This window comes from Lontra canadensis, unplaced genomic scaffold, assembly GCF_010015895.1.
Source record: "Lontra canadensis isolate GAN:19392208 unplaced genomic scaffold, GSC_riverotter_1.0 scaffold28, whole genome shotgun sequence".
NCBI lineage: Eukaryota > Metazoa > Chordata > Mammalia > Carnivora > Mustelidae > Lontra > Lontra canadensis.
Window position 1 is genome coordinate 3,531,980 of NW_022631022.1, and position 25,421 is coordinate 3,557,400.

General features: G+C 37.3%; 1 protein-coding gene across 6 annotated transcripts in view; it reads left to right on the forward strand.

The window, feature by feature from the left end:
- The window catches only part of DPP8 (dipeptidyl peptidase 8), a 59,353-nt gene that overhangs the window by 3,998 nt on the left and 29,934 nt on the right, over positions 1–25,421 (forward strand). For all 6 annotated transcript variants that reach the window (XR_004383539.1, XM_032864684.1, XM_032864687.1 and 3 more), the window contains 4 exons: positions 437–706; positions 4,493–4,605; positions 16,737–16,910; positions 18,592–18,760. Coding sequence is in view for 5 of the 6 variants with exons in the window: in XM_032864684.1 (XP_032720575.1) it covers positions 437–706; positions 4,493–4,605; positions 16,737–16,910; positions 18,592–18,760 (726 nt within the window). In the remaining variant the exon portion in view is untranslated. The remainder of the gene's footprint in view (positions 1–436; positions 707–4,492; positions 4,606–16,736; positions 16,911–18,591; positions 18,761–25,421) is intronic.

The window sequence follows — 25,421 nt, forward strand, 5'->3', positions numbered from 1 at the left end:
ACGTTTATCAAACGTGTTACTTTTTTAAGTGCAAAAACACTTCACTCCTTGAGCACATTTAGATTCACTATTGACATGCTCTTGGATGGAGCATAGCAGCCAACTGGCATATGGCTTGTTTCCTTCCAGTGTGGGAAAGAAAAAAGGAATTTTTGGCAAGAGATATGTAAGGACAGCCTTTTATAAAAGTTCCTAAAGGGATTTATAGTCACAGTGAAATAGACATGACCTCAATTTTTTAAAAAAATCTCCTTTTTAAACTGAACACAGAGAAGGTGGAGCTATTCCTTTTCTTACTAGGTTTCATTGCAACTGTGCTGAAGAGCATTTTTTTTTTTCTTGCCCCTTTGGTGGGGGAAGCACTATCAGACTGTCATGCCCGTTAGTATAAAAGAAGGCAGACCTGTGAACAACTTCATGTGCCTTATTTTTCTAGGAAAATGCAACATGGCAGCAGCGATGGAAACAGAACAGCTGGGTGTTGAGATCTTTGAAACTGCAGATTGTGAGGAGAATATTGAATCACAGGATCAGCCTAAATTGGAGCCATTTTACGTTGAGCGATATTCCTGGAGTCAGCTTAAAAAGCTCCTTGCTGATACCAGAAAATATCATGGCTACATGATGGCTAAGGCACCGCATGATTTTATGTTTGTGAAGAGGAATGATCCAGATGGGCCTCATTCAGACAGGATATATTACCTTGGTGAGTATGAAGTTGTAGTTTCTGAGAAGAAATGCTTTCTTAATTCAAAATCTAGATACAATTGGCACTCCCAGTTTTGGGGAATAAATAATGAATCAATGATGTTCCATTAAAGGAACAAAACGCCTTTCCTTAGGAACGGTCAGATGAAGAACACAAACAATAAAATCACTCTCAACTAATGCTGCTCTCATTTTTTTCAACCAAGGTTGGTTTGGGTGTCTTTTTCCTGAGCCTATTCACTCCAGGTTTAAGATCTGTCTAAATTAAATATATTATGCCACTGACTTACTTCTTTTCTTTATTAAATTTTTCCTAAAGATTTTGTTTATTAATTTTAGAGAGAAAGAGCACACTGTGCGAGAGAGCGTGCAAGAGAGCGTGAGCAGGGGGAAGGGTGGAAAGGGAGGGAGAGGGACAAGAAGACTCCACGTTGAGCCTGTCCAGACTCAAGGACAAACTCAATCTCACAACCCTGAGATCATGACCAGAGCCAGAATCAAGAGTTGGCCTCTTAACCAACTAAGGCACCCAGGTGCCCTTTGTTTATTACATTTTTAAAAATAGGTTTATTCCTTTCTTCTGAAGTTATTTCATTCATCTACGTATATATTTTTTTAGGGATACTCTGCATTAGTCCACGTCAGTAATTACTGATGCATTTTCTTAACAACTTAGATTATTCCATTATATAATTGTGCCATATTTACTTAACCATGCTTCTAATAAGGGGCATTTAGGCTTTTCTGTTATCCTGTTGCAAAAGATGAGGCGATAAATATCACTGTATTGGATCATTTTGAATTTGTGAATTTACGTATAGGACTAATTCCAAAGAGTGGAATTGCTGGGATAAAAGGTGTGTATATTCTGAATTTTGGTTCATACTGCGAAATTATCCTTCCAACAAGGTTAATCACTATAATTTCAGGTGAGGTTAAGCATCTTTTCACATGTTTAAAAGACATTTGTATATATTTCTTTTTTTTTTTTAAGATTTTATTTATTTATTTGACAGAGAGGGAGATAGCGAGAGAGGGAACACAGGCAGAGAGAGGGGGAGAGGGAGAAGCAGCCTTCCCGCTTAGCCGGGAGCTCAACATGGGGCTCAATCCCTGGACCCTGGGATCGTGACCTGAGCCGAAGGCAGACGCCCAGGCACCTCAATATTTGTATTTCTTTTTCTGTGACTTATTTATAATCTTTGTGGTTTTTTTTCTTTTGATAGTTAAATTTGTGCTTCTCTGTAGGTTTTGGCTTCCTAATTAGAAAGTCTCTCCCAACTCCAGGATTATGTTTCTTAAAATCTTTATATATTTTGGACTTCCTGTTTGGTTACATTGCTCTATTAAATGAAGTACTAATACTGTGCTGCTGCTACTTTTATTACCCTTACTCTGTATGTTTTACTATTTGATAGCACTAGTTACCTTTCATCACATTTTTCTTGACTTTTTGTTTGGTGGTTTTTCTGTGAGAACTTAAAATTAGTTTGTATAGCTTCTTTCTCCTGATGTTAGTTATACTATTGTAGGATTACATTGTATTTTTTTTTTTTTAAAGATTTTATTTATTTGTCAGAAAGAGAGAAAGCACACATGCAGGCAGAGAGGCAGGCAGAGGTGGAGAGAGAGGCGGAGCGAGAGGCAGGCTCCCCGCTGAGCAAGGAGCCCGATGTGGGACTCGATCCAAGGACCTCAGGATCATGACCTGAGCCGAAGGCAGTGGCTTAACCCACTGAGCCACCCAGGCATCCCAGATTACATTGTATTTATTGGAGAAGTTAGGGAAAGTTGACAGTCTTTAAAATACTGAACTTTTCAAGATAGTTGTATGCCTTTTCATTTGTTCAAGTCTTTTATAGTCCTCTGAAGTTAATACTTTTTCTCTTTATAAATCCATTGTTCAAAAAATTTTTTTTAAGATCTGTTTATTTATTTGAGAGAGAGAGTAGGTGTGTGTGCATGATAAGAGCGTGAGAGTAGAGGGAGGGGCAGAGGGAGAGGGAGAAGGAGAGAAGCAGCCTCCCCACTGAGGGTGAATCGATCTCACCACCCTAAGATCGTGATCTGAGCTGAAATCAACAGTCAGGGCCTTAACTGACTGGGCTGCCCAGGCACCCCATTTGTTTTAAAATTTTTTCATATATTGTGAACACCAAAAAGTGTGTTCCATTGTGTCATCAGAAGAGAAATAATGGGAAAAGTTTGTTTTGTGCTTACATAGAACTGATGTGTGCATACCTAGAATGTCTTGAAGTTTTTATTGGGCATGTACAGAGCCAGGGAGGATGTTATGGAGCAAGGAGCAGTTTTAATTGCGGCAACTAAAATGATTGTGGGGAATAGCTCTCATTTGAAAAATAGATGAGAATCAGTTTTTTCGTATTTGAGGGCTGAAGACTCTTAGAAGGACAAGGCTTAAGGAGGATATGTTCACATTTTGTTAAATTATGAGTGGTGTAGATAGGTGACTACAGTCCTGACAATTCTATAACACAGTAACTCTGGAATATACAGAATAGATTTAAGACAAAGGCAAATGCTAAACGGCATTCCAGCTCATATCTAACTTTTACTCCAAAGGCAATACAAGCTAAGAAAGTTTAAGAACAGTTTAGGAAAATAAAGGAAGATGGGAATATTTGGGGGCTCATCCCCAGCCTCTGCAAGGGCTAACATGGAAGTTACCATGCCCTTCCACAGACTACCTTCTCTGCCATTATCAGAAACACTATGCTGAAGATCAGTTCTATCCAAGAGAGTTCCTTGTTCTTCCTTTGTGATTTATTTTCTCCTTCCTTCATCTTTCCCTAGTTGTTTTGGAAATGATAGCATTCTGGCATCTTTTATTGAAGAAGGGCTTTGTTTTACTTCAAGTTTTCTTCAGTTCACATCTTCATAATCATAGTTTCTATTACATCTCTTTATGTAGCTCACTCTACACTGTTGTGATATTCACATTCAGTTACTGCATGATTTCACAGAATAGGCCTGGTTTCTACTTAGTACGGGCCTCTTTACTTCACCCCTTCCCCAATAAAGGACAAAGAGATTTTTAGCAAATCACATATCAGAGTTTTTTATTGTTTTAATGAATATACTTTCAGCTGAAATTTATTACAGACTATGGTTATAGGACATTTATAATGAAGAAAAATTAGAATTCAGTTAGACCTATATATACTTCTAAATGAGTAGTTTAAAAGCTTCAAAAAAAAAAGAAACTTAGTCATCTGCTGTTGCCACAAAGCACCCCATTTGAAATTTCATAAATCTATTGCGAACTTGTAAGAGACTTAACAATTTTCAAAAAACTAAAAGTGACAATTGTCCTTATATCATCTGAACACTTTTATGTTTGTATTGAGAGGGACCAAGATCTGAAATGAAACCTGAGCATTTTTCTGGGAAACCTGGGTTTTTATTGAAGAAAATTTCCATGACAAATGGCATGTACATCTCCTACTTGTTAACCTTCCTGTAGAGTGCATTATGCGGCGCCTAGGTGGCTCAGTTGGTTAAGCAGCCAACTGTGGATTTCAGCACAGGTCATGATGTTGGGGTCCTGGGATTGAGCTACATGTTGAGCTCCACACACTGTGTGCAGAGTCTGCTTGAGGATTCTCTCCTCCCTCTACCCTTCCCCCTACTCATGCCCTCTGTCTCTCTGTAAAAATGGATAAATAAATCTTTAAAAAAAAAGATTTATGTACTTACTTAGACTGTAATTGAAGTAGATTGCTGTTTTTGAAAATAATTTTTAAATGACTGTTTTCTCTTACAGCTATGTCTGGTGAGAACAGAGAAAATACACTGTTTTATTCTGAAATTCCCAAAACCATCAACAGAGCAGCAGTCTTAATGCTCTCTTGGAAGCCTCTTTTGGATCTTTTTCAGGTAGAATTAAACACTGCTATTCCTGTGATTGGTATACATTTTCAGATACTGCCTTTACTAAGAGGCAGAAATTCAGGTGGGGTTTTATACTTGACATAGATGTGAATCAAAAAGAATTAAAGTATTTTTATATTTTTGAATGTCTAACTGTTAAAGTCCATTTAATTCTCAACATCTGAAACTAAGGGGTATTATAATTCTGATTTTTAAAACTAACTTCCCCCTGTCTTACCACCTTTCCTTCCATAAACTTGTTAGTTATATAGTTCTCACATTTTGAGGTAAGAGTTCATATTAAAAAAGTAATTATATTTCTAGAAAGCTTTTTATTTAAATCTTTAAATTGAATTTATAGTTCTGATTCTTAGTAACAGTGCTAACTTAAGGGTTAAGAAAAGGTACTAAGTTCAGTTTTTGTTTATAAATGTAGAATTCAGTTTACCTAGAATCAAAGCTTAAGGGTTATTTTTGTTTAGTATTGTTTTTTCCCTCAATATTTTATCTTTAGACAAAAAGCAAATAGTCAAACACCCCAAGAATAAGATAATAATTTGGGTGTAATTGTTTGCCCATTTGGTTCTCATTTATTATTTTACATTGAGTATTTCCTTATTAAACATTGTTTTAGGTTAAATGAACCAAAATGTGATATTAAGAATTAAAAAAATAATTTCCATGGTAACTAATCATTTTGACTGTAACTGTTTTTCAGGGCTATTGTTTTTCCCATAGGCTTATGATTTTCTTTAAAACAGAAAGAACTAAAATAATGGTAGATTCCTCATGGAACAGTTTGGAAATTAATAAATCAAAGTTGTATTTTATTTTAAACTTTTATTGTGGAAAATTTCAAACTAATAGAATCATACGTGATTATCAGTAATTATCAAATCCTGGCCATTTGCATTTCATTGTAGGCCTGCCAGTCCCCCCACGTAGTCTCTAGCCGTACCTCTTGGATTATTTTGAAGCAGAGCAAGATAAGTTGTTTCATTCTTAAATAAATCAGTGTGTGTCAAAGGGTACAGATTCTTTTTAGACATTATCACAGTATCATTATCATAACTTCTTCATATGAAATATTCAACTAGTGTCCATGTTTCCCTGATTTTTAACTATAATTTTTATACTTGATTTGTACTAATCAAGATCTAAATAATATTCATATTTTACAATTGATTAATAGGTCTGTTTTAATTTATTGATTTACCCTCCATCCTTTTTTTTTTTTTTTTTTTACCCATTGCACTTTATCTGTTAAAGAAAGGTCTGTTTTTGCTGGTTGTTTATCCAGTGGTGGTATTTGATCTATTTTTTTGGTCCCCTGTATTTTCTGTAAATATGAATAGGTAGTTAGATTTAGAAACTTGATCATACCCAGGTTTGCTTTTTTTTGAAAGAAGGGTCTTGAAACATATTTGTACATGCATGTTTATAGCAGCATTATTCACAATAGCCAAAAGGTGGAGACAACCCAAGTGTCCATGGACAGATGGATGGATAAACAAAATGTTGTATATACATACAGTGGAGTATTACTCAGCTTAAAAAAGAAGGAAATTCTACATATACTACAATGTCGATGAACCGTGAACATATTAGGATAAGTGAAATAAGCCAGTCACAAAAGGACAAATACTCTATGATTCCACTTACATGAGGTACCTAAAGTAGTCTGATTCATGGAGATAGAAAGTAGAAAGTGATTGTCAGGGACTAGGGGAAGAGAATAATGGGGAGTTGTTGTTTACTGGGTGTAGAATTTCAGTTTTACCAAATGAAAAAGTTCCAGAGATGGGTTACACAACAGTATGAGTACACTTAACACTACTGAATTGTACACTTAAAAATAGCTGAGGTGGTAAATTTTTTTTTTTTAAAGATTTTATTTATTTATTTGACAGCGAGAGATCACCAAGTAGACAGAGAGGCGGGCAGAGAGAGAGAGAGAGAGGGAAGCAGGCTCCCTGCTGAGCAGAGAGCCTGATGCGGGACTCGATCCCAGGACCCTGAGATCATGACCTGAGCCGAAGGCAGCGGCTTAACCCACTGAGCCACCCAGGCGCCCCTGAGATGGTAAATTTTGTTATATATATTCTGCCATAATTTAGAAGAAAGAATATTTCATAGATAAGGTATGCTTCCATCTAGAGGCATATAGAGCCTTATTTTACTTCTTATGATGATGGTACCCTTTGATCATTGCCAAGATTGATTAATTCATTAGGAGTTATAAAACAGTGATGTTTTATCATTTTCTTCTTTATTTGTTAACTGAAATAATTCTATAAAAAGAAATTACTGTTCAACCACTATTCTGAGGTATGCACCCTGAGGTGTGGTTCATAATGAAAAGGCAGGATAAAGTTTGATTCTTTCCCTTTACTTACCATTTTCCAAATAATTTGTTTCCTGCAGTCCTCCATAGATGATCAGTTAGGGTTTTTTGGAGGGGTGTTTGGGTTTTTCTTGGTTTTGGGTATCTTCATAAACTTATAGAGTAAACTTGTTTGATTTTTTTGATACATTGATAATTATTCTTATTGTTCAAGTTGTCTTATTATTGGCTGGTGGCAGCCCCTTCAGCTTGACATGTCAGATCCTAAAGACATGTTCCTTGCTAGTATGATGCTAGGCTAGTATGAAGTTACGTCTTACACATTGCCTCTACCATGCTTGGAGTCAGTCATTGAGTGACTGATTATTGAATGTTAAATCAATGAACTTTGGTTCCTGTAGAGGAAATTGGTAGTAAGAGACCATGATCTGGGTACTAGGGGCGTTCATTATTATTGGGTTGGTAATTGTTTCTGGGCTTTTTTTATTGAACACACTAGGGAATATATCGATATTTTGTGTGTGTGTGTGTGTGTGTGTGTGTGTTTGAATTGTAGGTATCAGTATGAATCCATATCAATTCAGATAAATTCTAAGTTCAGACTGATACATCTAATTCAGATTTTACACTACAGGATTTTTCTTCAACCCCATTTATCGTACATATGAATCTCCTTTCTCTAATGCCAAAAGGTCCCAGTTTAAACAACAATATAATTACTCATTTGCTTTACCCCATATTACACACTCAACAGTTTCAAAATAATGAAGGGGAAAAAAAATAACAAAGGAATCAACACTGTGATTACTTACAAGAGTAACTTAGAATTGTTCTCTTCTATGTGGTTATGCCACTGGTTCCGTATAGTGAAGTACATTTGCTTCATTTTGTTTTCAAGTGGTGGAATTCCTTTATTTTTAGTTGAATTTTGTTTTATAAAATAGTTACAGGATTCCAAATTCAAATCCACAAAACAAATCCTGTCTCCTCTACTCTATTTCCTTTCCTTTCCATCTAAATAGGCTTTTAGTTTTAAATAGCTTATCCTTTTTTGGAAAAAATGTGAGTGTATAGACATTCATATCACCCCTTAGATAAATAGTAACATACAATATACATTTTTTTCTACCTTGCAGTTTTCAAATAACATTGTATCCTTCAGACCACTCCGTAGGAATCTATACATAATTTTTATTTCTCTTTACATCTGTATTGTGTTGTACAGACTAATCATCTTCAACCAATTCCCTATTGATGGACATTTCAGTTATTTTCAATTGTTCTCTTACAAATAGTACCCTGGTGAAACCACTTGAGCATACAACTCTTTATATTTTTGCCAGTATGCCTTTAAGCTAGATTCTTAGAAATGAAATATCTGGACCAAAAGGTATATGCTTTCGTTATTTCGCTAGAGAGTATCAAAATTTCCTCATTAGGAACTGTGCCATTTTGAATCTCCACTAGCAGGATATTAGTGTACCTGTTTTTCTACAAGTTCTCCAACACGATATATAATCAAGCATTTCGATTTTTGCCAATTTGATAGATAGAAATGGACTCCAATATAGTTTAATTTGTATTTCTGTTATAGACAAAATTGATCATCTTTTTATATGGTTAAAAGTTTCTTGCATTTCTTTCTCTCTGTATTGTTTATTCATATTTCTAACCCATTTTTCTACGGGGTGATGGATCTCTTCACTCTTAGGAGCCTTTTATATGTTGGGGATATTAACCTTTTGTCTGTGATTTGGTTGGCAGATATTTTTTCCAGGTTGTCATTTGTATTTTTACTCATTTTATTGTGTGTGTGTGTGTTAGCCAGGTGAAAGATTTTTGTATCTGGGCACCTGGGTGGCTCAGTGGGTTAAGCCTCTGCCTTTGGCTCAGGTCATGATCTCAGAGTCCTGGGATGGAGCCCGCATCGGGAATCTCTGCTCAGCAGGGAGCCTGCATCCCCTCCACCCCCGCCTCTCTGCCTACTTGTGATTTCTGTCTGTCAAATAAATAAATGAAATCTTAAAAAAAAAAAAGATTTTTGTATCAAATTTATCATCTTTATTGCTTCTAGAATTTGTGTCTTCTTGTCTTTGTTAGGACAGTTTTCCTGTACCCCCAAATTATAAAAGAAGTCACCAATGTTTTCATCTGGTACTTACATGGTTTCATGTTTTAAAGCTCTGTTGAGGTAGAATTGACATAATAAACTACAAATATTAAAGTATACAATATGATAGATTTGGGCTTATGTATGTACCTGTGAAACCATTACCTCAGTCATTACCCACAAAAGTTTCCTTGTACCCTTTTGTAGTCTCCACCTTCCACCCGTCCCAAAGCATCCATGGTACCCATCTTGTATAGTCTTTCATAAGTATTATCTCTTAAGTATTTCAGATTTTTTATTCTATTGTAAATGGTATTTTCTAATTTCAGTTTCTGGTTGTTCATTGCCAGTATTTAGAAATACAGGTGATTTTGTATATTGATCTTATCCTGCAACCTTATTTAAACTCTTTTAATCCATTAGATTTTTTTTTTAAGATTGTATTTATTTATTTGACAGAGATCACAAGTAGGCAGAGAGGCAGGCAGAGAAGAGGCAGAAGCAGGCTCCCTGCTGAGCAGAGAGCCCAATGCGGGCTAGATCCCAGGACCCTGAGATCATGACCTGAGCCGAAGGCAGAGGCTTAACCACTGAGTCACCCAGGCACCCCTAGTTCCTTTAGATTTTTGTAGCCTCCATTAGATTTATTTATATAAACAGTTATATTGTCTGTAAACACTGGCAGTTCATTCCAATATGGATGCCTTTTGTTTCTTTTTCTTGGGTTATTGTACTGGCTAACTCCTCCAGTACAAAGTTGAATAGAAATGGTGAATGTAGATGTTCTTGTGTTCTTGATCTTAGGGGAGGAGTCAGTCAGTCCTTAGCCAGTAAGTCTATTAGCTGTAGGTTTTTCATAAATGCCCTTTGGTAGGCTGGGGAAGTACTCTTCTGTTTCTAGCTTGCTTAGGACTTTTATCAGGAACAGATAATGAGGTTTGTTAAATATTTTTTAAGATTTTATTTATTTATTTTCAGAAAGAGAGCGCACAAGCAGGGGACGTGCAGGCAGAGGCAGAAGCAGGCTCCCCGCTAAGCAGGGAGCCCCATGCAGGACTTGATCCCAAGACCTGGGATCATGACCTGAGCTGAAGGCATATGGTTAGCTGTCTGAGCCCCCCAGGCGTCCCTTGTTAAATGTTTTATTCTGCGTTTGTTGAAAAGATCATAAAGTTTTCTTTCTTTTTTTTTTTTTTTTAAGTTTGTTAGTATGACAAAGCATCACTTGATTATTGAATGTTAAATCAACCTTGCAATCCTGGGATAAAACTCCATTGGTTATGATTTATTATCCTTTTTAAGTATTGCTGGATTCAATTTGCTATAATTCTGTTTAAATTTTTTTATATGTTCATGAGGGATACCGGTCTATAAAGTTCTTTTCTTACAATATTGTGTATGATTTTGTTAATAGTGTTATTCTGGCCACAGAATAAGTTGGAAGTCATTTGTTCTTTTAATTTGGTGGAAGAATTTGGTCAAATTCACCAGTGAAGCCATCTGGACCTGTAGTTTTCTTTGTGGAAAAGTTTTTAACTGCAAATTCAGTTTATTTATTATAGGTAGTGTTATTCAGGTTCAGATTATCTGTTTCTTTTTGAGTAAGCTTTGGTTCTTTGTGTCTTTTAAAGAATTTCCATTTCATCGTGGTATTGATTTTATTGGTACCAGTTTCATAATATTCCCTAATCTTTTTAGCGTCTGCAGAATCTGTGATGTTCCTCTCTCTCTCCTGATACTTCTTGTAATTTGTGTCTTCTCTCTCTTTTTCTCTAATGAGTCTGACTTAGTGTTACTATTTATTTGGTTTCTTTGATTTTTCTGTCAATTTCTATTTCCTATTTCATTGTTTTACCCTCTGATCATTTTTACTACCTTTCTTCTGCTAACTTGGGATTTCATTTGTTCTTTTTCTGGTTTCATAAGGTGGTGGCTAAGGTTGCTAGTTGGAGACCTTTCTTTTTTTTCCTACATGGGCATGTAGTGTAATAAATTTCCCTTTAGGTACCAAATTAATTACAGCCCATACATTTTAATATGTCATATTTCCATTTTCATTTACTTCAAAATACTTCCTATTTTCCCTTTACCCCATGAGTTATTTAAATGTGTACTGTTTAGTTTCCACTTATATGGGTATTCTCCAGAGATTTGATTTCTAACCAAATTCCATGGTATTCAGAAACCATAATTTGTATGACTTGAATCTCTTCCAGTTTTTGAGTTTTGTCTTATGGCTCAGAATATGATCCATCTTGGTAAATGTTCTGTGTTTACTTAGAAAGAATATGTGTTCTGTTGTTCCTGGGTCTATAAATGACCATTATATGAAGTTAGTTTATTGTATTCAAATTTTGTGTCCTTACTAATTTAGTTTTTTCAGTTATTTGAGGGAGAATGCTGAAATCTCCATTTCATAATTATAGATTTGACTATTTCTCCTTGCAGCTCTATTGATTTTTGCTTTATATATTTTGAAGCTATGTTATAAAGTATGTAAGTGGATAGGATGATTATGTCTTCCTGATAAATTGAATCCTTTATTGTTAGTAGATGACCCTCACTGTTTCTCGCAATATTTTTTATTCTGAAATTTACTTTAATATATTTTTAAAGATTTTATTTATTTATTTGACAGAGCACAAGTAGGCAGAGAGGCAGGCAGAGAGAGTAGGGGAAACAGGCTCCCTGCTGAGCAGAGAGCCCGGTGTGGGGCTCCATCCCAGGACTCTGAGATCATGACCTGAGCCGAAGGCAGAGGCTTAACCCACTGAGCCACCCATGTGCCCTGAAATTTACTTTAATATTATTACAACCACTCTAGCTTTCTTTTGATTAGTGTTAGCATGGAATGTACTTTTCCATTCTTTTATTTTTTTTTACAAGCTTAATTAGGATAGGATTCACATACTATACAATTCACTTACCCCAGTATGGAATTCAGTGGTTTTTAGTATATTCATAGTTATTTGTACAACTATCATAACAATCTAATTTTGGAACATTTTGTCATCCCAAAGGGAAACACTCCCTATCCACCTAGCTGCTCACTCCCAGGCAACTATTAATCTGCTTTGAGTCTCTATAGGTTTGCCTGTCCTGGACATTTCATATAAATGGAATCGTGCAGTCACTATTTGGACCTTCATGACTCGTTTCTTTCACTCAGCACAGTATTTTCTGGACTCATTCACATTGTAGCAGATAACAATACTTCGGGGTTTTTTTTATGGCTGAATAATATTTCATTTTATGGGTCTCCTACACTTGATTTATCAGTTTATGGGTATTTGGGTCATTTGGGCTTTTGAGCTTTTATGAATAATACTGCTTTTAACATATATGAGATTTTGTATAGACTTATATTTTCAGTTCTCTTGGGTATATATCTAGGAATGGAATTGCTGGGTCATGTGGTAACTGTTTAAATTTTTAAGAAAGTACTAAGTGGCTTTTCCATAGCAGCTGCACATGTTACTATCCTACCACCAATGTATAAGGCTCCTAATTTTCTACATCCTCCCTAATACTTATTATTGTCTGTCATTTTGGTTCTAGCCATCCTAGTGGTGTAAAGAGGTCTCCCATTGTCATTCAGTTTGCATTTCCCTAATGATCAGTGATGTTGAGCATTTTTCACGTCTTTATTGGCCATTTGTATATCTTTTTTGAAGAAGTCTGTGTGTGTGTCCTGTGCCCATTTTAAATTGGGTCTTTCTAATGTTAAGTTGTAAGCGTTTTTTATATATTCTGGATACCAGCTGCTTATCAGATAAGTGATTTGCAGACATTTTCTCCCATTCTGTGAGTTGTCTTTTTGCTTTTTTCTTTAACTGCAGTAGTCCTTAATTAGTATGAAATCAGTCATAATTATCTTTGACAAGTGTTTAGTACTATAATCACTAATTTAGATCTATACATTTAAACACAGTTACTTTCCACAGTTGCTATCCTCCTTTATGGAGGATAAGATTCTTTTCGTGACATCCTTTTTCTTCTGTTCATCATTTACCTTAATATGAAGTTCGTATGTCTTCATTAAAAAAAATTGTGCTGAAATACGTATAAAATTTATCATATTAACCATTTTTAAGTGTACATTAATGTACATCATTGTCATTAAGTACACTCATATTGTTGTGCAACCATCACCACCATCCATCCACAGAACTTTCTCATCTTGCAAAACTGTAACTCAGTACAAGCTAAATAATAACTGCCCATTACCCCTCCACCTAGGCCCTGGCCACCACCATTCTATTTTCTGTTCTTAGGAATATAACTACTCTAGGTAACCTCGTATAAGTAGAATCACACCGTATTTGTCCTTTTGTACCTGGCTTATTTTACTTAGCATAATGTGCTTAAGGTTTGTCCATGTTGTAGTATGTGTCAGAATATCCTTTTTAAAGATGAATAATATTCCATAGTTTGTATATACCGTATTTGTTTATCCATTCATCCATTAATAGTTGCTTGGGTTGCTTCCACATTTTGGCTGTTGTAAACAGTGCTGCTATGAACATGGGTATACAAATATATTTTCATGTTCCTACTTTCAGTTCTTTTAGGTATATACCCAGAAGTGAAAATCCTGGATCACATAGCTGTTTTTTATGTTTCTGAGAGATTTGCCATACTATTTTCCACAGCCACCACACCATTTTACATTCCCACTAGCAGTGCTCAAGAGTTTCCAGTTTCACCGCGTCTTTACCAACACTTATTCTTTTCTTGGCTTTTTAGAGTTGCCATCTGAATGAGTATGAGGTGGTATCTCATTCTGGTTTTGATTTGCCCTTCCCTAATTGTTAGTGATATTGAGCATCTTTTCATGTGCTTATTGGCTATTTGTGTGTCTTTGGAGCAATGTCTGTTCAGATTCTTAGCCCATTTTGTATTCAGATTGTTTGGGGGTTTTATGGCTTATGTGTTGTATTGTTTGATTAGTTACCACCAAAAGAATATGTCCGAATCCTAAAGGTGTTTGTGAATGTGACCTTGTTTAGAAATAGGGTCTTTCACGGACGCCTGGGTGGCTCAGTGGGTTAAAGCCTCTGTCTTCGGCTCAGGTCATGATCCAGGGTCCTGGGATGGAGTCGTGCATTGGGCCCTCTGCTCAACAGGAAGCCGGCTTCCTCCTCTCTCTGACTGCTTCTCTACCTACTTGTGATCTCCATCTGTCAAATAAATAATCTAATGTAAATGTATACATGTAAATGTAAAAATCTTAAAAAAAAAAAAAAGAAAGAAATAGGGTCTTTCCAGATATAATTAAAGATCTCAAGATGAGATAATCCTGGGTATAGGGTAGGCCCTAAATACAGTAACTGGTATTCTTTTTTTTTTTTTTCCCTCAGATTTTATTTATCTATTAATGAGAGGGCATGAGCTGGGGGAGGGGACAGGGAGAGGGTGAATTAGACTTCCCACTGAGCAGGGAGCCCGACTTGGGGTTTGATCCAGGACCCTGAGATCATGGCCTGACCTGAAGTCAGATGCTTAACTGATTGTACCACCCAGGCAATCCAACTGGTATTCTTATACGACAAAGGAGAGGGAAATTTGAAACAGACACAGAGGGCTAAAGGTCATCTGAAGATTACAGTTATGTTGCCATAAACCAAGGAGTCCATGAGCCACCAGAAGCTGAAAGAGGCAAGGAAGTATTCTCCCCTAGAGCCTTTGGAGGAAACATGACCCTACTAAGCTCTTAATTTTGGGCTTCTGTCCTTTAGAATTGTGAGAGAATAAATTTCTATTGTATTCAGTCACCAAGTTTGTAATATAGCAGCCCTAGGAAACTAATATACATTCTTTGATGCACACAGTTAAAATTTGATAAAGTACAGTCATTTTGTTTTCTTTTTGATTGCTTGTGCTTTTGACATCATATCTAAGAAACTGTTGTTTGATCCAGGGTCACACAGAGTTTTGTCTGTTTTTTATATGTGAATTTTATAGTTTTAGCTCTTACATTGAGGTCTTTGATTCATTTCGAGTTAATTTATAATTACCAAGTTTTCACGTTAATTTCTTAGCTGTGAAGTTTCTTATGTTCTGATTATTAAGTATTAAGACATATTAAGTACAGACTAAGTCCAGTGACATTCAGGGAGAGTAAGAGGGGAGAAATTAAAATACAATCATATTCTCAGAACTGATTTTGGCTTCAATCAGAAGAGTCTTAAGAGATACTTAAAGGGATCAGAATTAATAAAACTATATGTTCATTGAATTTACAGGGCTTTTTTCTATTGGAGCCTAACACACATGTATAAATGTATATACATGTAATTAAGTATTCATAAAAAAGTGATAGAGTGAATACAAAAAAGTATGTGTGTTTTTAGCAAGATTTCTAGGTTGTCTCATTTTTATCCTCACCCAACATTATTTTAGGTTTACAAGTACACACATGTATTTGCCATCCTTGAACAGTGTTTACTTTCAGTGTGCTAGCTTAGTTTTGGAGTGATACATTCCTGCCAGTAGACTCATCTATATTCCTTTGTAAGGAATATCAATATCCTTGATAGTAGAAACCGTGTCTGCTTCCCTTATTTATCATACTCAAAGTATTAAGAGCTCATAGGGAAAATGTGGATATAAATTTTTTTTGTTAGCACTTACTCAGTTTGTTTTCTTTATATTCCTTTTTTAGTTTTATACCTGCATCAAATAATATTTCTAGCTTAGGAAAACCCCTCATCATCATCGGTCATTAATTACGAATAGTCTTTGAGAGAGATTTTAACAGATGCTGCAGGTAGGAAAACAAAGTGACACAAAGTCTGCTCTTAAGTTTTTTTTAAACTATTTCTAGTCAGAAATACTGAAAAGAGCGAAAGATGGTACCACAGTCAAATAAGTAAAAGACATAGTAACTCTTACATAAATTTTAAAGAAGAGATGACTGTACATCATAGTGGATCAGGAAACTTTCCTTGGCAAGATGGAATCAGAGCTGAGGTTTTGGGATAATGGTAGAACTTGGATGGATGAAAGAAAAATAGTGTCTCAAAGGGGATAGTGGAACAGACAAAGATCAGGAGGCAGAAACTCATATGTTGGGTTTTATGTCAGTGACATGACCACCCTGATCTAGGGTTTTATTAGAAGAGTATTAATAGATGCGGTGGGAAGGTATTAATGACAGCTGATACTTGAGAATTTACTCTATGCCAATCATTGTGCTAAACACTTGACATGTTTTTATCTAAGTTAATCTTCACAAAGCTGAAGTAAATGATATATTACTATTTTGAACGTGAGAACAATTACTTTTGAAGAAGTTAAACTACTTCCCAAAGTCAGTGTTCTAATGAGTATCATAGCCGAGATTCAAACCACTTGGTTTCAGAGTCTGTGCTCTTAACTACATGCAACACCTCTCAATTACATTTAAGTTGTAGAAAGTCTAGAATTCCAAGCCAAGGTGATGAGACAATTCTCGTTCTCCACTATATGCAGTAATCATCTAGAGACCCTTTACCAGGAAATCTTCCAGGAAACGTCCTAAAATTAGTTTGCTTAGTGTTAACTGGCACATTTTGGAGTCATTGAACATGTAGACTCGGTAATATGGGAGATGCTAGGATTTCAGTGGAAAGTTTTTGCTAAAAGCAAATAGCAAGCTTTTAGAAGACCAAAGTAGGTGACTTCTCTTTCCTTTTGCATTAGGCAACACTGGACTATGGAATGTATTCTCGAGAAGAAGAACTATTAAGAGAAAGGAAACGCATTGGAACTGTTGGAATTGCTTCCTACGATTATCACCAAGGAAGTGGAACATTTCTGTTTCAAGCTGGTAGTGGAATTTATCATGTAAAAGATGGAGGGCCACAAGGATTTACTGTAAGTTCATGTTACGATTTGTTAAATCTGTTTTTGGGTACTAACGGTTATTTGCATCCAAATCAGAAAGGTAATTAAACCAAAAAATTATATCTACCAACCAAGTGAGAAATTTAATAGTAAAGAAAACAAGATATATAAGTATTAATTTCTTGTGTTAAGAATTAATCATTTTTGCACTGATGTTAATATGTAATTTTTTAAATGCTAAAAATACTTGCTATGTAGGAAGATTTAGTAAAGGACATCAATGCCCATTTTCTGAGTAAAGGTTGAGGAGGATTTTGGAAGATATTGTTACGACAAGGCAGTCTAATTTTGGTTCTCTTAAAAACTTAACTGATTTTTTAAGATTTTATTTATTTATTTGACAAGGAGAGATCACAAGTAGGCAAAGCAGCAGGCAGAGGGAGAGGGAGACGCAAACTCCCTGCTGAGCAGAAAGCCCGATGCGGGCCTTGATCTCAGGACCCTGGGATCATGATCTGAGCCAAACACTTAACTGACTGAGGCACCCAGGCACCCAAAAAACTTAATTCATTTTAATAAATGGTTTTAAATGTTTGCTTTTATTCCAGGCAATTTTTTTTGTTTTTTTGTTTTTTCATTTTTAAAAGATTTTATTTAATTATTTGACACAGAGAGAAAGAGAGACAGCGAGAGAGGGAATACAAGCAGGGAGAGTGGGAGAAGGAGAAGCAGGCTTCCTGCTGAGCAGGGAGCCTGATGCGGGGCTCGATCCCAGGACCCTGGGATCATGACCTGAGCCGAAGGCAGATGCTTAACAACTGAGCCACCTAGGAACCCCAAGATGTATTTATTTGAGAAACAGCAAGAAATAGAGCAAGAATGAGTGTGGGAGGGGCAGAGGGAGAGAGAATCTCAAGCAGAATCCCCAGTGCGTGTAGAGCCTGATGTGGGGGCTTGATCTCATGACCCTGAGGTCATGATCTGAGCTGAAATCAAGAGTCAGATGCTCAACAACTGAGCCACCCAGGCACCCCTCTCCGCAATTCTTTACATGGTATTGGAACTATTCTTTTGTTGGAATTGTATGATCCTGGCTTTTGTTAAATCTTTTTGAGCGTACTGTTTTATATTGGTAAAATGAATTTAAAATATTGAATAAGTATTCAATAAATAAGTGCTTAATAAAAGTATTTAACAAGCAATAATTAAACAGGTTTGGATAACAAAACTTATGAAGCGCTATTATATTTCTTTATTTATTTTCCTTTTGGGGCCCTCCGGGTGGCTCAGTGGATTAAGCATCTGACTCTTGATTTTGGCTCAGGTCATGCATGATCTCATGGGTCATGGGTTGTGGGACTCTGCGCTCAGTAGGGACTCTGCTTTTCTCCTTTCCCCTTTCCCTCTGCCCCTCCATGTATACTCGAGTGCTCTCTCTCTCTTGCTCTCTCTTGCTTTCATTCTCAAATAAATAAACCTTTAAAAAAATCCTTATTTACTTTCCTAGTATCCTTAGCTTTCTAATTGATAGTAAGAAAAAAAAAGAGTCTGTCCTTATAAGTTAAGGCATGCAAAAGTATATTTTTCTAAGGAGCAGTTATAATTGACATTTTACTTGGAATTATTGTTCATTTTATAGGAAGGGTGTTGGCAAATGAATAAAGTATGTATCAGCCTGATACTTGCTTTAAAAATGTTTTTTCTTTTCTAGCAACAACCCTTACGGCCGAATTTAGTAGAGACTAGTTGTCCCAACATTCGCATGGATCCCAAATTATGCCCAGCTGATCCAGACTGGATTGCTTTTATACATAGCAATGATATTTGGATATCCAACATCGTAACCAGAGAAGAAAGGAGGCTCACCTATGTGCACAATGGTAACACATAATTCTTCAAATCTATTTTTCTGAAAAGCATTTTTAAAATTTTTCCTTTGCTCACTTTTTGAAATTGAGGCAAAGTAGGTTACCTTTATATTTTAAATTCAAATCTTTCTTTCTTTCTTTCTTTATTTATTTTTTTTAAAGATTTTATTTATTTATTTGACAGAGATCACAAGTAGGCAGAGAGACAGGCAGAGAGAGAGGGGGAAGCAGGCTCCCTGCTGAGCAGAGAGCCCGATGCGGGGCCCAATCCCTGGACCCTGGGATCATGACCTGAGCCGAAGGCAGAGGCTTAACCCACTGAGCCACCCAGGCACCCCTAAATTCAAATCTTTAAAAAGTACAGAGGATAAATGGTATGTACCACCCACATAATGCTGCCTTATTTTTTTTTCCTTTTTTTCTTCAAAGATTTTATTTATTTATTTGACAGGCAGAGATCACAAGTAGGCAGAGAGGCAGGTAGAGAGAGAGAGGAGGAAGCAGGCTCCCTGCCGAGCAGAGAGCCCCATGCGGGGCTTGATCCCAGGACCCCGGGATCATGACCTGAGCCGAAGGCAGAGGCTTTAACCCACTGAGCCACCCAGGCGCCCCAATGCTGCCTTATTTTAATATTCATTTTCAGATAGCACTGTAGCACCTCTGACATGATTGTTTTTTTAGCTTACTAAGACTGCCAGGATTTCCCCAAAACTGTTTTCATTAAAGTAAAATTTCAATTAAAAAAATCTTGGGATGCCTGGGTCTCTCGGTCGGTTGAGCGTCTGCCTTTGGCTCAGGTCATGATCCTGGGGTCCTGGGATCGAGCCTCACATCAGACTCCTTGCTTACATCAGGGGAGCCTGCTTCTCCCTCTCCTGCTGCTCCTCTCTGTATGTGTTCCCTCTTTCTCTCTCTCTGATAAATAAAATCTTAAAAAAATTTAATCTTGCTTTTGGGAAACAAATACCTAATACACAAAAATTTTTCTCCCCTTTTTGGAGAGCCTACTTTGTCATAATAGGAAAAATAAAACTTTGTAGAATTGTGTGTATTGTGGAAATCATTAATTTTCATTGAAGTGATTATAGTAATCACGTCTCAATCACTGCTCAAAGCACAGAAAAGATGTAGATGTTTTCCTCTGAAGCTTTCATACAAATGAAAGATGGGAAATGGTGTATTGCTTTTTCTTTGAACACATAAAACAAAAGTAAGTTCCACAGTGAAGGATGGTCACTTTCAAAATTCATTTGTTCAACTCTTGTTTAATCTAATGTTCACAAAGCTGAATTATTGGGCATATTTCTGATTAAGTTATTTTACAATACAGTAGTGTATTGACGACAAACATTTTTTTCATTATTAGGATTATCAGTATTATAGAAAAAGCCTTTTCCTGAACAGTTTTCGTTGGTAGAAAGAACACTGAATTAGGAGTCAAGAAATCTGTTCTAGCTATCCAGTCAGTCAGTAAAGATAGGTTAAGTTCCTGTGCACCACGTAACATGGCAGGAACTAAGAGTACAGAGTTGAGTAAGACATAACCCGGACCCTCAAGGAAACTGTATGAATCATAAAACAGAATGATAAACAAATATAGGGTGTTGTGAGGGTTTCAGTATGGGGTAGTGGTCAGGAAAGGCTTCCTATAAGAGATGACACCTAACGGGCACCTAACCTGATCTTAGATTTGACTGCACATTAACCAGTACCTTCCAGTGAGTGGACCACCTGAGAAAGGTCTTAATGCAGAAGGTGGTGCGTGAGGAGTTGAAAACAGTCTGACAGTTCTAAAACGTAAGGCATGAATCAAGAAGGTAATGGTAACCAAGACAAGGGTTAACTGTATCTCATATAAATCAACAGAGTCTCTAACATGATGTGGGGGTCCACTGAAAGTTTTAAACAATTGGATGGTGTGGTCAGAGTCATATTATAGATAAATTGTTCTGGATACTTTGTGAAAGTTGTGTTTGAAAATCCCAGGGCTAGAGGCGAGGACACCAAAACTTGACTGTTGAAGTTATCCAGGTTTAAGTGGACAAAGATTCTATGGAACATCAGATAGGCCAAAGGGGATGGAATAGGGAACTTTTTAAGTGTTAAGTACGTGTTTTGGGGGTGCCTGGGTGGCCCAGACTATTAAGCATCCAACTCTTGATTTTGGCGCAGGTCGTGATCTCAGGGCCTTTTTTTTTTTTTTAAGATTTTATTTATTTATTTATTTGACAGACAGAGATCATAAGTAGGCAGAGAGGCAGGCAGAGAGTGAGAGGGGGAAGCAGGCTCACTGCTGAGCAGGGAGCCCAATGTGGGGCTCGATCCCAGGACCCTGGGATCATGACCTGAGCCAAAGGCAGAGGCTTTAACCCACTGAGCCACCCAGGCGCCCCGTGATCTCAGGGTCTTAGATCAAGGCCCGTGTTAGACTCCATGCTCAGTGAGGACTCTGCTTCCTCCTCTCTTTCCCTCTGCCCTTCTACCCACCACTACCTCCCTGCTCCCACTCTCTCTCCTTCTTTTTCTCTCTCTCTCTCTGTCAAATACATAAATAAATAAATATTAAAGAAAGAATGAAAGGAAGGAAGGAAGAAAAGTATGTTTTGCGTCTCCCTTTGGAGTCAAGGAATCAGAACGGCTACCAGTGACAGTAGGATTAGGTTGATGATTAGTAAATCTGGTTTGGAAATCCTAGCTGTTTCTTCATGCTTTTAACAAACATTGAACTCTCACTATGTACTAGTTATCCTACTTGAGGCTGGGAGTGCAAAACTCTGACAGTAACCGATAGAATTAAGATTTTTTAAGTCTAGTTTTTCTTCTGTAGAATTGTTTTTCCACACAGGATTATTGTGAAGATTGACAGAATTTAGGGGCGCCTGGGTGGCTCAGTGGGTTAAGCATCCAGCTCTTGATTTCCGCTTAGGTCATGAGCTCAGTGTTGTGAGATCTGTGCTTGGCGTGGAGCCTGCTTAAGACTTTCTCTCTCCACCTCCTTCTGCCTCTATCTCTTTCTCTCTCTCTATCCAAAAAAAAAAAAAAAGAATTGACAGAATTTAAAGTAGAAAGCACCAGAACCCTCCAGGATGCTATAGTATTGTTCTTACTATTATTTTCCTTTCTGTGCATATAGGTATGTGGTATGTTTATTATTTTCAAGATTAATGTACTTGTTAAAAATGCAGTCTAGGGGCTCCTGGGTGGCTCAGTCATGAAGAATCTGCCTTCGGCTCAGGTCATGATCCCAGAGTCCTGGGACTGAGCCCCACAAGGGGCTCACTCCTCAGCAGGAAGCCTGCTTCTCCCTCTCCCACTCCCCCTGCTTGTGTTCCCTCTCTTGCTGTCTCTGTCAAATAAATAAAATCTTTAAAAAAAAAAAAAATAAAAATGCAGTCTAGAACCATTCCAGTTTGAAATCTAGGTCTACCATTTTGTACTTCTGTGACCTTGAGTAAGTTATTTAACCGATCTGTTTCTGTATCTAAAAAGGTGTGTCATTTATAGTGCTCTTATGAGGTTATAATGAGTTTATATTTGTGAAGTGTTTAGGATGGTGTCTGAAACCTAGTAAGAGTGAGGTGTTTAAGTAGAAAGATACGTACAGAGTAAGCATCTTCACTCTTAACTCTGCTTACAGTAAGTTTCCAAGTGAAAGTCTGCTTTCTGATGGGGTTAGTCAGTGAACATGTGCATATGTTTCCTTTTTGCTAGTATGAAAAGGAATGTGAAAGTAATATAGTACCAGCCTCTACCCTCAAATGATATATTGACCTATCAGAAGAACAAAGCGATACCTTTTATTCATGTAATAAATAACTCAATAATTGAAGTCTATATTAAGTGAAAGGGAGATAGAAATGAGTGGTTCTCACATCCAAAAGAGAACAAATATGAAACAATATGGTGGGTATAACTTTGGGGTAGTTGAAAGATCCAAGAAAACCGAACACTGGTTTTGCCTATATCATTAATTCCAAAATTCAAAAAACTCTTAAAAACTGAGCTTAGGGGGCACCTGGGTGGCTCAGTGGGTTAAGCCTCTGCCTTTGGCTCAGGTCATGATCCCAGGGTCCTGGGATTGAGCCCCGCATCGGGCTCTCTGCTCAGCAGGGAGCCTGCTTTCCCCTCTCTTTCTGCCTGCCTCTCTGCCTGCTTGTGATCTGTCAAATAAATAAATAAAATCTTAAAAAACAAAAAAACAAAACTGAGCTTAGGGGGCGCCTGGGTGGCTCAGTGGGTTAAAGCCTCTGCCTTCGGCTTAGGTCATGATCTTGGGGTCCTGGAATCGAGCCCCGCATCGGGCTCTCTGCTCAGCGGGGAGCCTGTTTCCCCCTCTCTCTCTGCCTGCCTCTCTGCCTCCTTGTGATCTCTGTCTGTCAAATAAATAAATAAAATCTTTAAAAGAAAAACAAAAAACTGAGCTTAGTTTTCAGTAGCTGAGAGCTAAAACTCATTTGCTGGCAAAACCTGTCCTGAACTGACCTGAGGCTATTTATAATCTTAATCCTACATAGTGTGTCTATTCATAAATTTGCTGCAGGAATATTAGTGTATTCAATTACAGGGTATTTGATTACCCTGCCAGAGATGTTACATAATTATATGGTAGATATATGATAAATATGAAAAATCCCCCAAATTCTGAGTTCCAAACACTTCTGGACTCAGAATTTTTGGATAGGGGATTATTGACTCATGTTGTGTATTTGTTTGACTATATAGAAAATACAGATAACCAAAAACAATACATTGATGCTTGTCTATAATACTGAAATCACTATGGCATATTACCATACACCCATTAGAATGGCTAAAATGAAAAAGATTAAGAACACAAATGTTGGAGAGGAATTTTCACACATGGCTAGTAAGAATGTGAAATAATACAAATACTATGGAAAACTATGTGACAGTTTCTTACAAAGTTAAACACTTATCATACTACCCTGTCATTCCACTCCCAGGTCTTTATTCAAGAGAAAGCATACACCCACAAAGACCTCTTTACAAGAAAGATTATAGTATCTTTATTCATATCACCAATAACTGACAATGTTGATAACAGCCCAGATACCATTAACAGCTGAATGGATTTTAAAAAACAAAACAAAACAAAATGTGGTATGCTCTGAAATATCATCCAGCAATAAACAAGAATGGATTGTTGATACATGTAACAATATTGGTGAATCTCAAAAAGCAGACAAAGTATGACTTCCCTTATATAATACTCTAGAATATGCAGAACTAACCTCTAGTGACAGAAGTCAGATGAATGTTTGCTTCTGGGGGTGAGAATGGGTATTGACTGAGAAGAGGCAGGGGAAAACATTCTGGGTGTTGGAAATATCATATGTCGTGATAGGGTGTGATTGGTTACACAAATATGTACATTTTTCACAAATACTACACCTAAAATTTTGTTAATTATAAAACAAATTTTTTTAGAGATTTTATTTATTTATTTGACAGGCAGAGAGAGAGAGGAGGAACCAGGCTCCCCGCTGAGCAGAGGGCCCGATGCGGGGCTCGATCCCAGGACCCTGGGATCATGACCTGAGCCGAAGGCAGAGGCTTTCACCCACTGAGCCACTCAGGCGCCCCTTAAAACAGTTTTTTTTTTTAAATGCTTCTCCGGGGCGCCTGGGTGGCTCAGTGGGTGAAAGCCTCTGCCTTCGGCTCAGGTCATGATCCCAGGGTCCTGGGTTCGAGCCCCGCATCGGGCCCTCTGCTCAGCGGGGAGCCTGGTTCCTCCTCTCTCTCTCTGCCTGCCTCTCTGCCTACTTATGATCTTTCTCTGTGTGTCAAATAAATAAATAAATAAATGTTAAAAAAAAAATGCTTCTCCGTAGTCTGTCTCATATTTGGAGAGAACCACATTTTGGTTTATATCCCAACACTTTTTAAAATGTATGTTCAACATTTTTATAAATGAAATTATAGTGTACATGCCATCTAGTAATAGGGCTATTTTTAATCCAAGTATATTACAAATATTTCTCCATGTCATGAAACCCTTTTTTTTTTTTTTAAGATTTTATTTATTTATTTGACAGAGAGAGATCATAAGTAGGCAGAGAGGCAGGCAGAGAGAGAGAGGAGGAAGCAGGCTCCCTGCCAAGCAGAGAGCCCAATGTGGGACTCGATCCCAAGTCCCTGAGATCATGACCTGAGCCAAAGGCAGAGGCTTAACCCACTAAGCCACCCAGGTGCCCATGAAATCTTTTTTTTTTTAAGATTTTATTTATTTATTTGACACACAGAGAGAGGGAGAAAGAGAGAGAGGGAGAGAGAGAGTGTGTGTGTGTGAGCCCGCATGCCAGAGAGCGCAGGCAGGGGGAACAGCAGAGATAGAGGAAGAAGCAGGCTCCCTCCTGAGTAGGGAACCTGATACAGGGCTTGGTCCCAGGACTGTGGGATCATGACCTGAGCCAAAGGCAGATGCTTAACCAACTGAGCCATTCAGGCAGCCTTCCATGTCATGAAATCTTATAAAATTTATGACTTTGTGATTGGGGGGTGGGGAAGAGTATTTATTTATTTATTTTCAAAGATTTCATTTGTTTCTTTGTCAGAAGGAAAGTACAAGGGGAGCGACAGGCAGAAGGAAAAGCGGGCTCCCCGCTGAGCAAGGAGCCGGAAGGGGGGCTCCATCCTAGGACACCGAAGGCAG